This window comes from Nicotiana sylvestris, chromosome 11 (assembly GCF_000393655.2).
Source record: "Nicotiana sylvestris chromosome 11, ASM39365v2, whole genome shotgun sequence".
NCBI lineage: Eukaryota > Viridiplantae > Streptophyta > Magnoliopsida > Solanales > Solanaceae > Nicotiana > Nicotiana sylvestris.
The window spans coordinates 84825015-84841679 of record NC_091067.1 but is presented as its reverse complement, the minus strand read 5'-3'; the positions used below and the strand labels follow the sequence as shown (position 1 = coordinate 84841679).

Here is a 16665-nt window from a genome sequence, read left to right as displayed (position 1 = left end):
CTATTTTTGGGCAAAAAAATTGTAAAATTCTAAAAAAACAAAATGAAAAAAAAATTGAAATGAAAATGGTTTTTGAAAATTAGAATTGTGTTTGGATATAAATATAATTTTGGGTTGTTTTTAAAGTTCTATGAGTGAAAATTTTGAAAAACAACTTTGTGGAGTTTTTCAAATTTTCAAAAAATTCAAAAATTAATCTTCAAGTGAAAATTAAAATTTTTATGGCCACACTGATTTCGAAAAAAGTAAAAAAAATTCAAAAAATGTGAACTTTTTTATGTCCAAACAGGCTCTAAGTTTCCATGGAAGAGGACATGCATGAGGAATTGAGACCAGAGGCATTTAGTGAGAACTCCTTTTCCATTGTCGACCGGAAAAGAAATAAGCTAAGAAGAGAATGAATAGTGTTGTACAGACACATCTAACTGCCACTATTAATACAGCTAATTGGTTAAGTTATTTGCTAACTTCTATCTTGTACACTTTGACCCCTAAACTTTTTGTACACATACACTATGCACTATCCCATACACTATCCTAGCTCAATACTTCCCCTGAAGCTGGAGGGTAGAAAAATATTCTTCACTCCAAGCTTGCAAAGCAAATGATGGTGTTGTGTTCGTCCAAGTCCCATAGTCAGTAAATCTGCTATATGCTCTTAGTGTTCACATGTATAGTCTTGATTATACCAGCTTTTATCTTCTCTCTGATGAAATCACAATCAATATCAATGTGTTTTGTGTATTCATGAAAGATGGGATTTGCTGTAATCTAGATTGCTTCATTGCTGTCACAAAATAGAGCAACATGTAATTCCAGTTTGACATCTAACTCACCAAACAAACCAATGAGCCAAACAATTTCAGTTGCAGTTGAAGCCATGCTTCTAAACTCAGCTTCAACTGAACTCCTTGCCACTATTTCATGCTTATTTGATTTCTAAGAGATCAAAACATTACCATAGAACACTGAGTAACCAGTAACTGACCTTCCAGTTTGAAGGCATGCTCCCCAATTAACATCACAATATGCCTTCAGAGTGCCATCACCTAATAAAGGTAACATCAGTCCTTGACCAGGTGCACTCTTGACATATCTAACAACTCTCCCAACTGTATCTAGATGAGATTGCTTAGGAGAATGCATACTCTGACTCAAGGTCTGTACAACAAATGGTATATCCGGCCTAGTCATTGTTAAGTATAGTAACATTCCCACTAATCTTTGAAACTCACCAGCATCCTTCAAGAGAGGACCTTGGGCAGTATCCATAGAGGAGGGTATCAATTTGTCAAAATTCACAAAAGTCAATTTTTTATTTACTTCTAATGGTGTGCTAGAAGGTTTGGCTCCTGCTAGTCCGAGTTCTGAAATCAGCTCTAAAGCATATTTACATTGGCTCATGTATATGCCTTTATCTGATCTAGCAAATTCAATCCCAGGAAAGAATTTTAACTCTTCTAGGTCCTTCATTTTAAAGAACTGCTGCAAGTTGTCCCTTGTCATGTTGATTTCTATAATGTTGTTTCCAATGACTATCAAATCATCCACATAGACTAGCACTAGGACAATGTAGGCATCAGTCTTTCTAGTAAATATGGAGTGATCATAGTGAATCTGGGAGAACCCTATGGTCTGTAGTGCCTCAGATAGCTTGATGTTCCATTATCGGAATGTTTGCCGCCATATAGAGATTTATGTAGCCTGTATACAAGGTACTCCCCCTGCTCGACAGTTCCCTTAGAGAACCCTGGAGGGACAAGCATGTAAACTTCTTCAACTAAGTTGCCTTACAAGAATGCATTATGAACATCCATCTGATATTGAGGCCAACCAGAGGAAGTTTTTACTGCTACGATTGATCTGTCTATCACCATTTTAGCAACATGTGAGAAAGTATCAGAGTAGTCAAGACCCTCCTTCTGTGTGTAATCTTTGGACACAAGTCGAGCTTTATACCTCTCAACCTTAACTGAAGCCTGATATTTGATTTTGAATATCCACTTACACCCTATAGGCTACTTCCCAAGTGGTAGAGGCACTAGGCTCCAAGTCTGGTTATCCTCCAATGCTTGAATTTCTTGTTGCATATCATCAACTTATTTAGGATCCTGAGCATCCTCAATAAAAGATTTTGGTTCTATCTCACAAGAATAAGCAACCAAGCATTTGAAGTAGTGAGGCTTTAATTGAAGATAGTTGACCGAATTAGAAATAAGGTAGGCACATACATCCTTGCTCTTCTGGGAATTCACATAATCTTGCATCCAAATGGGGAGCCTTGAGATTTTAGAGGTCTTGTGAGGCTCAAAATTGTTCAAGTTGTCACCATGTTGAAGTGGTGGTGAATGTGAAGTGGTTGTAGGATCAGCAATAGGTAACGTAGGGAGATCAACAACGAGGCTGATGGAAGACCATCTTCTTGTACATCTGGAAGTGGAGAGCCTGGGGACATGGGTATTGTATGTTACAACTCATATCCACATGTGTTAGTTCATGCCATATATTAGTTAACATAAATCCAAGAAGGAATTATCTTTGAGATGATAAGAAGTCAATCCTATTGGTCTTAAGTGATACAAGAGTGTATAAGGGTGATTAACCAGTATTAGAAGTTAAACGAATCAAGGATGTTGTAACTCGTATTTTCAGGTAATCTAGCGGTGCTTAATACACTCAAGAGGTCATTTATTAAGGTATTTTAATCATATAATATCCGTATCATAAGTCTTGAAGTCAAACGAGTTATGAAACAAAAGTCGACAAAAGTTGTCGCAACTTAGGTTCATAATTTTACTTAAACATTAGGTCAAATGTTTCTAATCTTTTCTCATAATTTACAAGGAATTACGGGGTGATCTACCAACCAAATTAAAGATCTATGAGTCTAGTTTCCAACGCATTAAACCGTTCATCGATACGATCTTGGAGTAGAGAGATATTCGCGTTTTCGCGAGACTGCGCCAAGCACCTCTCTATGGGGCCCACTAAGTCGGTTTAAGATATTTGGACCTATATAGGATGACTACAACCCGTTTTAAGTCATTTCTTTTCACTATTTTCAGACCTTAGAACCCTAGGAACATCCTCTCAAGGTTCTCTCAAGATTCAAGACCCAAACAAAGGGCAAACAACACAAATCAAGTGTCGGGAATTCCGTGGCGCTAGTAAGTCTCTTGTTCTTCTTGTTGTTGCTCATTTTTGTGTCGTTCCAGCCCGTGTGGGAGGTTGTTTTAAAGGGTTTATGTTCTGTAAATACTCCCTCATGTTCTTAATATCAATCCTAGGTGATTTCAAGCCTTCTAAAGTGATTCTAGTGCCGAAAAACACTAATTGATCGCTAGTTTCGTTTTTTTTGTTGTGTGGCAGCATTGGAGGGATATTTCATGGAAATTTAAGGTCAAATTGGAGTTTTTCTTTCTGTATAAAGGTAAGGAACCTCTTACTCTATATGTATTTAAGATTATCCAAGTTGCGGCTAAGCCATTGAAGCTAGAACTTGTGAGATATATATCGAAAGGTTTGGTAGTAATGTTATTGTTTTGTGGACTGTTTTGCGTTGTTGTTGGGCTGCGTATTTTACTACTATCTTGTGGAGTTTTGGAGGAGGAAGGGTGTGGGGAAACACCATATATATGTAGGGTTATGGGCTGATAGTTATTCGTAACATTTCCAGATTGTTTGACACGACTACGGTGGTCGTCGTATGTATGGAGTGATTAGGCTGTGTGTGGACTATATTGGGAGGCTCAATATGTTTATTATTGATGTTGTTTGGGCTGTTTGGTGACTATTTTGAATGGTGTGAGGTCATATATATAGGGGAGGTGCTGTCCGTTTCATCGTAAAATAGGTTGTGGTCGATACATAATAGTTATGACGCTTAAATGATAACGATAGTATCGTTTCTCTTATTGTAGACTAAGGAGTTTTGACAATTGCATAGCTTGAGATTGGGGAAGTATATACAAGGTATGTTAGGCTATCCCTTTCCTTCTTTTGCACGACTCCGATTGTACATAATGTAATGAACGATCTTCCAAGATACTCTACTCTTAGAAGCTAGCAGTACTTACATTGTTTTCCCTCTTATGGAACGATTGATGTTAATGTTGCTTCTCTTAGTCTTATGTTATCAATGTTATTGGTACTTCCTGATTCTTATAAGGTTCATAGTGAAGAGTTAGTCCTAATAACGTGTACAGAGGATACCGACCTTACGTCACTCCGAAAGGTTTAGAATGTGATTCCATGAGTCGAGCATGCATTATATATATGTATCTATTTTACTCTACCGAGCCACGCTATAGTTGGCCGGGTACGGCACCTATTGTGCAACCACTGATCAGTTGGGTTTTACCGAGCTCCACGTGGCCGGGTACGATTCTACCGAGCCTATTATGGCCGGGTACGATATGATGATGATGATGCCCACAGAGGCGAATGCTTTAAAGGTTTATGTATTTATACATATGTATCATGCATTTCATGTAAGTAGCCCTCAGAGGTACTAAGATGTTACAGGTGGTATATTCTTTATCCTTGCTTACATTACTGATCGTATTTATGGTTCCTTGCCTTACATACTCAGTACTTTATTCGTACTGACGTCCTTTTATTTGTGGACGCTGCATGTCGTGCTGCAGGTCCTGATAGACAGACAGGTGCAGCTCCCCCACCACAGTAGACTGTCCAGTTCAGCGGTGATTGGCGAGATCCCTTCTCCGGACTTGCCTTGGTCTTGGTATGCAATTTTTGTTATAGACATTATGGGTATGTCGGGGCCCTGTTCCGGCTATGTTGCAACACTTATGTTCTTTTAGAGGCTCATAGACAGGTGTCGGCTCATGTATAGTTTGGTATGCCTTGTCGGCTAGTTTTTGTTGTATAGTCTTTCATAGTAGCGTGGTAGCTCATACCTTATATGTAGTTTCTTGATTGTCTGGTCATCCCCTACTATGTATGTTCATGCCGTCATATTTTATTGCTGGTTGTCCATGATCTAGGTCTACCATTTATATTGATCTCTTTAGCCTTAAAAGATAATAATGAAGGTTAGATGAAATGTACGTTGGTGCTCGGCAAGTGTGGTCGGGTGCTAGTCATGGCCCTTCAGTTTGGGTCGTGACAAACTTGGTATCAGAGCAAGTCTGTCCTAGGGGTTGTCTATGAGCCGTGTCTAGTAGAGTCTTGATTATGGATGTGTAGCGCGCCACATTTATAATCAGGAGGCTACATGACATCTAGGGTTGTTACCTTCTTCCTGAATCTAGATCGTGCGTAGAGTTGAGTCGTAAGTGTTTGTCTCTAATATTCACCTTGTTTTTTTTCAGTGATGCCTTCGACTAGGAAGCAAACGATTAGTAGACGGCTTGATACAGCAGCGGGAGAGGGTACCAGTCAGGTGCCCCAAGTCAGAGCAGGACAAAGTGAGGCTCAAAGTGAGATGCCCTCTCATACCTCATCTACTCCATCTCCTCCAGAGGATATTAGAAGGCACCCAGCGCCTCCAGTTCCTCCGTCTGGCACTCCAGACCAGGATATGCAGAGTGCTTTGCAGTTATTGACTAGCTTGGTAGCTGCTCAGGCTCAGAGGCAGAATACAGGTGCTGCTGAGAAACCAGTTAGTACAAGAGTTCGTGATTTTATTAATTTAGACCCTCCAGTGTTTACCGGATCAGACCCCAAGGAGGACCCACAGACTTTTATTGACCAGGTTCATCGTACACTTCGGGTTATGCATGTTAGTGATACAGAGGCAGTAGAGTTGGCTTCTTATCGGCTACGGGATTTAGCAGTTCTCTGGTATGATAGTTGGGAGAGATCCAGGGGTCCGAACCCTCCTCCAGCTGTGTGGAAGGAATTTTCTGAGGCCTTTCTTCGTCACTACTTGCCAGTTGAGATACGACGAGCTAGAGCTGATAAGTTCTTGAACCTTAGACAAGGTAATATGAGTGTGCGAGAGTACAGTATGCAGTTTGATTCTTTGGCAAGGTATGCTCCCCATATGGTGGCCGAGATGAGTGATAGGGTGCATATGTTCGTGAATGGGTTGGGACCACATCTAATAAATGAGTGTACGACAGCCTCCTTGGTGGAGGGCATGGATATTTCCCGTATTCAAGCTTATGCCCAGACCCTAGAGGATCGTAAGCGCCAGCAGAGGGCAGTTAGGGAGCAGGATAGAGGCCAGCATAAGAGGGCGAGATTTGCAGGGTATTCTGATGACTTCAGAGGCCGCATCAGGCCACAGTTTTTCGAGGAGTTCGGCGCCACCTGTAGCTAGTGCTCCTCCACAGTTTCAGAGGCCTCGATATGATCGATCCTATTCTGGTCCAGGTCAGAGTTCGCGGGCATCTGGCTCGCAACATCACAGGGATACTAGTCAGATGAGACCCCCAACACCACATTGTGATCAGTGCGGCAAGGCCCACTTTGGACTGTGTCGTCGAGGTTCTGATGCATGCTATTCGTGCGGGCAGCCTGGCCATATGATGCGGGATTGTCCTAATAGAGGAGGTGATGGTATGGCTCAGCCGACTGGATCTGTGTCTGGTTCTTCCTCATCAGTTCGACCTCCAGCACGGGGTTTTCAGCAGTCGACAGGTCGTGGTAGGGGTAGAGGTGCAGTGCCGAGTTCGAGTGGTGCTCAAAATCGAACCTATGCTCTAGTAGGTCGACAGGATCTCGAGTCGTCTCCAGATGTTGTTACAGGTATTATATCTGTGTTTTCTTATGATGTATATGCGTTGATTGATCTCCGGGATCTACATTATCATATGTTACACCCTTTGTGGCTAATAAGTTTGGCATTGAACCTGAATTGATAAGTAAACCCCTTGCGGTATCTACTCCGATAGGAGATTCTGTGATTGCTAGAAGGGTATATAGAGGTTGCACTGTGATGATTTGTAGTCGTCAAACCTCGGCAAATTTATTTGAGTTAGAAATGGTTGATTTTGATGTGATAATGGGAATGGACTGGTTGGCCTCATGCTATGCAAATGTTGACTGTCGTACGAAGATGGTTAGGTTCCAATTTCCGGGTGAACCCGTCATTGAATGGAAAGGGAACATTGCTACACCGAAAGGTAGGTTTATTTCCTATCTTAAGGCAAGGAAAATGATCTCAAAAGGTTACATTTATCATCTCGTTCGCGTTAGGGATGTGGAGGCGAAACCGCCTACTTTACAATCAATCCCTGTGGTCAACGAATTCCCAGATGTTTTCCCAGATGAACTCCCAGGCCTTCCTCCTGAAAGGGAGATTGAGTTTAGCATTGATGTGTTGCCTGACACTCAACCGATCTCTATTCCTCCATACAGAATGGCCCCGGCAGAGTTGCGAGAGTTGAAGGTGCAGTTGAAGGACTTGCTGGATAAGGGCTTTATTAGGCCTAGCACTTCACCTTGGGGTGCACCAGTCCTATTCGTGCGGAAGAAAGACGGGTCGTTACGGATGTGTATCGACTATCGACAGTTGAATAAGTCTACTATAAAGAACAAGTATCCACTTCCAAGAATTGATGACCTGTTTGACCAACTCCAGGGTGCCAAGTATTTCTCTAAGATTGATTTACGTTCAGGGTATCATCAGGTGAGGGTTAGGGAGAAGGATATTCCAAAGACGGCCTTCCGGACAAGATATGGGCACTTTGAGTTCTTGGTGATGTCGTTCGGGCTAACAAATGCCCCAGCAGCTTTTATGGATCTCATGAATACTATATTCAGGCCCTATCTTGATGTGTTCGTGATTGTATTCATTGATGACATTCTAGTGTATTCTCGTTCGGAGGTGGAACATGCGGGCCACTTGCGGATAGTATTACAGACGCTTCAGGATCGTAAGTTATATGCTAAGCTCTCCAAATGTGAATTCTGGCTGAACTCAGTAGCATTCCTTGGCCATGTGATATCTGATGAGGGTATTAGTGTCGACACTCAGAAGATCGATGCAGTAAAGAATTGGCCGAGACCTACAACACCATCAGAAGTCCGCAGCTTCCTAGGGCTAGCAGGATATTATAGGCGGTTTGTAGAAGGATTTTCCTCTATATCATCACCATTGACTAAGTTAACACAAAAAGCTACCAAATTCCAGTGGTCTGACACTTGTGAACGTAGTTTTCAGGAGTTGAAGAATCGATTGACATCTGCACCAGTGCTCACTCTTCCTGAAGGAACAGAAGGTTATGTGGTATATTGTGATGCCTCAGGTATAGGTTTGGGGTGCGTATTGATGCAGCATGGGAATGTGATTGCTTATGCATCAAGACAATTGAAGAAGCATGAAAAGAATTATCCAACCCATGATTTGGAATTGGCTGCAGTAATATATGCTTTGAAGATATGGCGGCACTACTTATACGGCGTCCATGTTGACATCTACACAGATCACAAGAGTTTACAATACATCTTCAAGCAGAAAGAGTTGAATTTGAGGCAGCGTAGGTGGCTTGAATTATTGAAAGACTACGACGTCGAGATATTGTATCATCCCGGTAAAGCCAATGTTGTGGCAGACGCTCTCAGCCGTAAATCAATGGGAAGCTTAGTACATATTGAGGCAGGTAGATGGGGGTTGATTAAAGAGCTTCATCAGCTAGCCAATATGAGAATCAGATTGTTAGACTCTGATGACGGAGGTGTTACTGTACAGAATACATCAGAATCATCTTTGGTAGCCGAGGTAAAAGCACGACAATATGAAGATCCTATCTTAGTACGATTAAGAGAAAGCATTCAACAGTGTAAAAGTATGGCTTTTAGGATCGGAAAAGATGGGGCACTGAGATACCAGAGCCGATTGTGTGTGCCTAATGTGGCAGGGTTGCGAGAGAAGATTATGAATGAGATTCATCAATCCCGATATTCCATCCATCCCGGCTCGACAAAGATGTATCATGATGTCAAGGAGCAGTATTGGTGGGATAATATGAAGAAGTCTATTGCTGAATTTGTAGCCCAGTGTCCCAATTGTCAACAAGTAAAGATAGAACATCAGAAACCCGGTGGATTGCTTCAAAATATAGAGATTCCGACCTGGAAGTGGGAGGTGATTAATATGGACTTCATTATTGGATTACCTCGCTCTTATCATAAGTTTGACTCCATCTGGGTGATAATTGATCGACTTACAAAATGTGCCCATTTTCTGCCAGTGAAGACAACTTACGCGGCTGAAGATTATGCAAAGTTGTATATCAAGGAGATTGTTAGGCTTCATGGTGTGCCCATATCTATTATATCAGACCGAGGAGCTCAATTTACGGCTAACTTTTGGAGGTCTTTCCAGAAGGGTTTAGGCACACAAGTAAATCTCAGCACTGCATTTCATCCGCAGACTGACGGACAGGCTGAACGTACCATTCAGACACTGGAAGATATGCTACGAGCATGTGTTCTAGATTTTAAGGGGAATTGGGATGATCATCTTCCACTCATAGAATTCGCCTATAACAATAGCTACCATTCCAGTATTAAAATGGCCCCATACGAGGCACTATACGGGAGGAGATGTAGATCACCAGTTGGATGGTTCGAAGTCGGTGAAACAGAATTATATGGGCCAGATTTGATTCACCAAGCTATTGAGAAGGTGAAAGTGATACAGGAGCGATTGAGGACGGCACAAAGCAGGCAAAAATCTTATTCTGATGTCCGACGTCGTGATCTAGAGTTTGAGGTTGGTGATTGGGTTTTCCTGAGGATCTCACCAATGAAGGGTATTATGCGTTTTGGGAAGAAAGGTAAGCTGAGTCCAAGGTATATCGGGCCGTATAAAATTCTTCGACGGATTGGACAGGTTGCTTATGAGTTAGAATTGCCATCCGAATTGGAATTTGTCCACCCGGTATTCCATGTATCTATGTTGAGAAAATGTATTGGAGACCCTTCTCGAGTCGTCCCTATCAAAGATGTACAAGTTACAGAGGACCTATCATATGAAGAAGTGCCAGTGGCGATATTAGATCGGCAAGTCCGCAAGCTGAGAACAAAAGATGTAGCTTCCGTCAAAGTATTGTGGAGGAACAAAAATATGGAAGAAATGACATGGGAAGCAGAAAAGGAGATGAAGTCAAAATACCCTTACTTATTCCAGAATGAAGATAACAAGGATGCTGGTGGAAGACAGGATACATTGGAAGAAGAAACGGCTCTATGAGGTAAGCAATAATTTGAGAATACTCCTCCTTAATACAAAATGATGATATGTAGATAATGTAAATACGCATAATGCTTTGTGTAGACTTGTGAAACCATATGTTGGGCTTAATTACTTGCAAGTTTTGCTAGTGACCATTTTATAGGGGAAAATTGATCGGAAATTTCCATTGGAATCCACGATGATTTAAACTCCCCATAAACCCTTACATTCGAGGACGAATGTTCCTAAGGGGGGGAGGGTGTTACAACCCATATCCACATGTGTTAGTTCATGACATATATTAGTTAACATAAATCCAAGAAGGAATTATCTTTGAGATGATAAGAAGTCAATCCTATTGGTCTTAAGTGATACAAGAGTGTATAAGGGTGATTAACCAGTATTAGAAGTTAAACGAATCAAGGATGTTGTAACTCGTATTTTCAGGTAATCTAGCGGTGCTTAATACACTCAAGAGGTCATTTATTAAGGTATTTTAATCATATAATATCCGTATCATAAGTCTTGAAGTCAAACGAGTTATGAAACAAAAGTCGACAAAAGTTGTCGCAACTTAGGTTCATAATTTTACTTAAACATTAGGTCAAATGTTTCTAATCTTTTCTCATAATTTACAAGGAATTACGGGGTGATCTACCAACCAAATTAAAGATCTATGAGTCTAGTTTCCAACGCATTAAACCGTTCATCGATACGATCTTGGAGTAGAGAGATATTCGCGTTTTCGCGAGACTGCGCCAAGCACCTCTCTATGGGGCCCACTAAGTCGGTTTAAGATATTTGGACCTATATAGGATGACTACAACCCGTTTTAAGTCATTTCTTTTCACTATTTTCAGACCTTAGAACCCTAGGAACATCCTCTCAAGGTTCTCTCAAGATTCAAGACCCAAAAAAGGGCAAACAACACAAATCAAGTGTCGGGAATTCCGTGGCGCTAGTAAGTCTCTTGTTCTTCTTGTTGTTGCTCATTTTTGTGTCGTTCCAGCCCGTGTGGGAGGTTGTTTTAAAGGGTTTATGTTCTGTAAATACTCCCTCATGTTCTTAATATCAATCCTAGGTGATTTCAAGCCTTCTAAAGTGATTCTAGTGCCGAAAAACACTAATTGATCGCTAGTTTCGTTTTTTTTGTTGTGTGGCAGCATTGGAGGGATATTTCATGGAAATTTAAGGTCAAATTGGAGTTGTTCTTTCTGTATAAAGGTAAGGAACCTCTTACTCTATATGTATTTAAGATTATCCAAGTTGCGGCTAAGCCATTGAAGCTAGAACTTGTGAGATATATATCGAAAGGTTTGGTAGTAATGTTATTGTTTTGTGGACTGTTTTGCGTTGTTGTTGGGCTGCGTATTTTACTACTATCTTGTGGAGTTTTGGAGGAGGAAGGGTGTGGGGAAACACCATATATATGTAGGGTTATGGGCTGATAGTTATTCGTAACATTTCCAGATTGTTTGACACGACTACGGTGGTCGTCGTATGTATGGAGTGATTAGGCTGTGTGTGGACTATATTGGGAGGCTCAATATGTTTATTATTGATGTTGTTTGGGCTGTTTGGTGACTATTTTGAATGGTGTGAGGTCATATATATAGGGGAGGTGCTGTCCGTTTCATCGTAAAATAGGTTGTGGTCGATACATAATAGTTATGACGCTTAAATGATAACGATAGTATCGTTTCTCTTATTGTAGACTAAGGAGTTTTGACAATTGCATAGCTTGAGATTGGGGCAGTATATACAAGGTATGTTAGGCTATCCCTTTCCTTCTTTTGCACGACTCCGATTGTACATAATGTAATGAACGATCTTCCAAGATACTCTACTCTTAGAAGCTAGCAGTACTTACATTGTTTTCCCTCTTATGGAACGATTGATGTTAATGTTGCTTCTCTTAGTCTTATGTTATCAATGTTATTGGTACTTCCTGATTCTTATAAGGTTCATAGTGAAGAGTTAGTCCTAATAACGTGTACAGAGGATACCGACCTTACGTCACTCCGAAAGGTTTAGAATGTGATTCCATGAGTCGAGCATGCATTATATATATGTATCTATTTTACTCTACCGAGCCACGCTATAGTTGGCCGGGTACGGCACCTATTGTGCAACCACTGATCAGTTGGGTTTTACCGAGCTCCACGTGGCCGGGTACGATTCTACCGAGCCTATTATGGCCGGGTACGATATGATGATGATGATGCCCACAGAGGCGAATGCTTTAAAGGTTTATGTATTTATACATATGTATCATGCATTTCATGTAAGTAGCCCTCAGAGGTACTAAGATGTTACAGGTGGTATATTCTTTATCCTTGCTTACATTACTGATCGTATTTATGGTTCCTTGCCTTACATACTCAGTACTTTATTCGTACTGACGTCCTTTTATTTGTGGACGCTGCATGTCGTGCTGCAGGTCCTGATAGACAGACAGGTGCAGCTCCCCCACCACAGTAGACTGTCCAGTTCAGCGGTGATTGGCGAGATCCCTTCTCCGGACTTGCCTTGGTCTTGGTATGCAATTTTTGTTATAGACATTATGGGTATGTCGGGGCCCTGTTCCGGCTATGTTGCAACACTTATGTTCTTTTAGAGGCTCATAGACAGGTGTCGGCTCATGTATAGTTTGGTATGCCTTGTCGGCTAGTTTTTGTTGTATAGTCTTTCATAGTAGCGTGGTAGCTCATACCTTATATGTAGTTTCTTGATTGTCTGGTCATCCCCTGCTATGTATGTTCATGCCGTCATATTTTATTGCTGGTTGTCCATGATCTAGGTCTACCATTTATATTGATCTCTTTAGCCTTAAAAGATAATAATGAAGGTTAGATGAAATGTACGTTGGTGCTCGGCAAGTGTGGTCGGGTGCTAGTCATGGCCCTTCAGTTTGGGTCGTGACATTGTAGGTGATGCAGAATCATCACTAGGAAGAGTAATTGACACAGGATGAGTGTCAAAGTCTGTAATATCCACACGATGATTAGGATGTATAAGTGGAGCCACTGAGTGTGATTCATTTGATAACTGCTTGAATGGAAAGTCGTCTTCTTTAAAAACAACATATATACTAACAAAGACTACACGATTAGATAGATCAAACAGTTTATAACCCTTCTGAGTTAAGGAACAACCTAAGAAGATTGTAGGAACAACTCTGGTAGAGAATTTGTCCCTTTTATTCAAGTTTGCAGCATATCAAAGACATCTAAACACCCTGAGATGGTGTAGTGAAGGATTTCTATTAAACACCAATTCAAAAGGCATTTCTCACTCAATATCCTTAAGGGGATTCTGTTGATCAAATATATTATAGTCATAATGCATTCCCTTCAAAACTTCAAAGGCAAATTTGTCTGGAACCTCAGTGACCTGGCAGTGTCCAAGATGTATTTATGTCTCCTCTCTACTATTTCATTCTGTTGAGGGGTGTGGGGACACATGCTTTGATGTGTGATACTTTCTATATTCAACAACTCCTTAAACTGGTTACTGAAAAATTCTCCTCCATTGTCTGTTTTAAGAGTTTTGATAGTGGAAGAAAATTTAGTTTTAATCATAGCAATGAAGAATTTTAACACCACAATTGATTCATCCTTAGAATTCATGAGGCACACCCAGGCAAACCTACTGAAATCATCCATAAGAGTTAAAAATTATTATTTGCCATCATGGATAGGTACTCTAAAGGGTCCCCATACATCTGCATGAGGAAAATCAACAGCGAAGCTATATTAAGTGCTCTGATACCATATTAAGTTTCCATGGAAGAAGACATGCATGGGAATTGAGACTAGAGACATTTAGTGAGAACTCCATTTCCATTATCGACTGGAAATGAAATAAGTTAAGAAGAGAATGAATATTGTTGTTGTCACACCTCCTTTTTGCGCGCCCGCCCCGAAAGGTAAATGCGCGAGGAAGTTTTTCCAATTTAAGTGACAATATTCGAAATGAGATTATTTATTTAATTCAGAGTCGCCACTTGGGAAAGATTTGGCTTTTGGTGTCCCAAGTCACCGGTTTATCTTGAATCCCAATTCGAGGAAAATATTCGACTTTCCAAATGAAGTCTGAGAACCAGAAATTCAAAGTAAGGAATTTTGTTGACCCGAGGGAAGGTGTTAGGCACCCCCGAATCCCGTGGTTCTAGCATTGTCGCTTAAATTGTTATAATGGCTAAATATCTGATTTTAATACATGTTATGACTTGTGTGATTTTATTAAGTTTAAACCGCTTTATTATTATTATTATTATTATTATTTATTTTTTATGGAATTGCAACGTCGTGAAAATGCATTTCGAACCACGTCATAATCAATGCGCCCGTGGTTGTTAATATATTCCGACTCCGTTGAGATTTGGATTTGGGTCACATAAATGCGCACCCGAATTTAAGAAGGTAATTTTAATTAAATCGCGTCTAAAGAGTCTAACGCGTTATTATCTTTGGGGAAGACAGTGAAATTCACTAGACGGTTCATCCCAAATTCTAAGTATTTTATTATGACCAATTATTGAGGACCCTACAATTTGCATTTGTATTTGGCGAGGCTCGTATCATTTTTTATTTTTTGAAAGGATAAACCTACAGCGACTACATTTTTCTATTATGTTCGTCTCTATAATGAAAGAAGAAAATATACGTTAATTAAATTACATGCTTGGCCAGCTCCGGCCTCTTATTAATTATTAGATTACAAAAGATGTTAATGGAAAATCGCACTCGAATTTGTAAGGCGGGAAATTATTTCATGCCTTATTCCATGAGCGAACATGCTTTTAAAAATGCATACAAGATTGATAAAATGCTAAACTCACGCTAAACATTCTCCAAGTTGAATTTAAACTATCTCATTTTAATGAGATTAATGGAATTAACTACTAGAGGATGTTATTAATGGGATCCAAGCATTGTCCTATAAACTGCCTAATGAAATCCGATCTGATAGAGTTAGCTCAAATGATTTAAAACTATATTGTATTTGGCAAGATTAGAAGCAGTGTGCCTTATGTGTGTAAAATATGACTAGAGATGAAGTTTAGCTATCGATATACTAACTACTTGTGCATTCCACAAATTACATAACTATATTATCAGACAACTAAACAACTATAGATCACAGTATTAAACAAACTTGAGTTTCAATTAAGTATAAACTACTTAATGCATTTCCCATTGAGTTATAAACCAAAAAAAACTATACAAATCCACTAACATTTTATAAAACCTCAAGTACAACACCAAATGATTAAAATCCTTCGCATCTTTCATTTCATGCTCAACTTTACTGTTACATCAGTGTGAAAATCTAGTGGGTACCTGGATACTGAACACAAGAAGGAAAAGAGGAGTGATCAGTGCAACAACAGAGATAAACAGCAAACAGCAAACACCAAAAGCAGCAGTTTCAGCAGTAAAATAAGCAGGATAAGTCCTAGTGAAAGAGTTCAGCTACAACCAATGGAAGCAGTAGCAAATAAAACCCAGCAGACTCAAAAGCAAACAAATGAAAACCCAGCAACACCAAGCTGCAATTCACAGCCAAAACAGAAGGGTGACAGGTACGAGATAACAGTAGTTTAACTGATGTTCCAAACCATTCCAAAGAAGGCCTGATAGCTGCAGCTCACAGCTTTTAAGCTTGGAAAAATCTGTCCACCCTCCCCTTAGTTCTCTCTCTCTATCTGTTTTCTGGTTTCTTTTCCAGTCCCCCCTGTTTCCCTGATTCTGCCTCCTTCCTTTTTTTCTTGTTTTTGGTTCCCTTTTTGGGTTCTGACTATGCTCTCTCCTTCCTCCCCCCCCTTTTTGGGTTCTGACCTCTCCTCTAAAAGAAGAGAAGAACTCCCTTTTATAGGCAGGCTGCCCATGGCTTAAAATAAATCCTAAAGGCTGTCATTTCCACTTAGGATTGTCTAGGCATGGAGTTTCTCCTCTATTTTAATCTTCTGAAATTCAAAATGCAGTGGATATCCTACTGTACAGCAGGTTCCACTACTATTCTCATGTGCATTTTCAGCTTTTTATTATTAAACTCATCATACATCTGACTTCTCATCTGTAAAGATGTCAGCCAGGGTGTATTTGCACTATAGATTACTCTAATGGTTCAACCCATACTCAACTGGCAGTCCACTTTCTTAACTCTGAAATCTTCATTAAGAATTACAGCTATAACCAATCCTTAGATGATTTTTGATTCAACTAACAAACTACAAACAATTATAATCAATTCTCAGCTGATTCAACAATGCCTCAGTAAACAAAATTAAACAGCATGATTCAGATTACTACCATTCCAAACTGAAACTAATCGACGACATATATCGAATCGACTACGCGAATTACAACACATACAATCAATACCAAATGATCAGAATCGAACAGTATTAACAGGTGATTCAAGTTGTACTGTCAAAAACAAAGAATTGCCCTGGAAACTAATTAATCGATCAAACTCATTCCAATCGATTATATAGTTTAAACACATACACT

The 16665-nt window shown here is 40.1% G+C and overlaps 1 protein-coding gene across 1 annotated transcript; it reads right to left on the bottom strand.

The window, feature by feature from the left end:
- Positions 1 to 771: 771 nt before the first annotated feature.
- On the bottom strand, positions 772 to 16228 carry LOC138881258 (uncharacterized mitochondrial protein AtMg00810-like). The gene is made up of 5 exons (XM_070161474.1): positions 16154 to 16228; positions 15493 to 15624; positions 1795 to 1979; positions 1033 to 1588; positions 772 to 939 (listed from the first exon to the last, which is right to left on the bottom strand). The coding sequence occupies exons 1-5, from the start codon at positions 16226 to 16228 to the stop codon at positions 772 to 774; spliced, it is 1116 nt and encodes a 371-aa protein (XP_070017575.1).
- Positions 16229 to 16665: the final 437 nt, after the last annotated feature.

Coding starts and splice junctions, on each gene's coding strand:
- LOC138881258 (XM_070161474.1), bottom strand. CDS start 16,228: ATGAGAAGTCAGATGTATGATGAGTTTAATAATAAAAAGCTGAAAATG. Junction 1,589..1,794: donor GATGTTCATAATGCATTCTT/GTAAGGCAACTT, acceptor CATATTTACTAG/AAAGACTGATGCCTACATTG. Junction 940..1,032: donor TAGGTGATGGCACTCTGAAG/GCATATTGTGAT, acceptor TTGATCTCTTAG/AAATCAAATAAGCATGAAAT.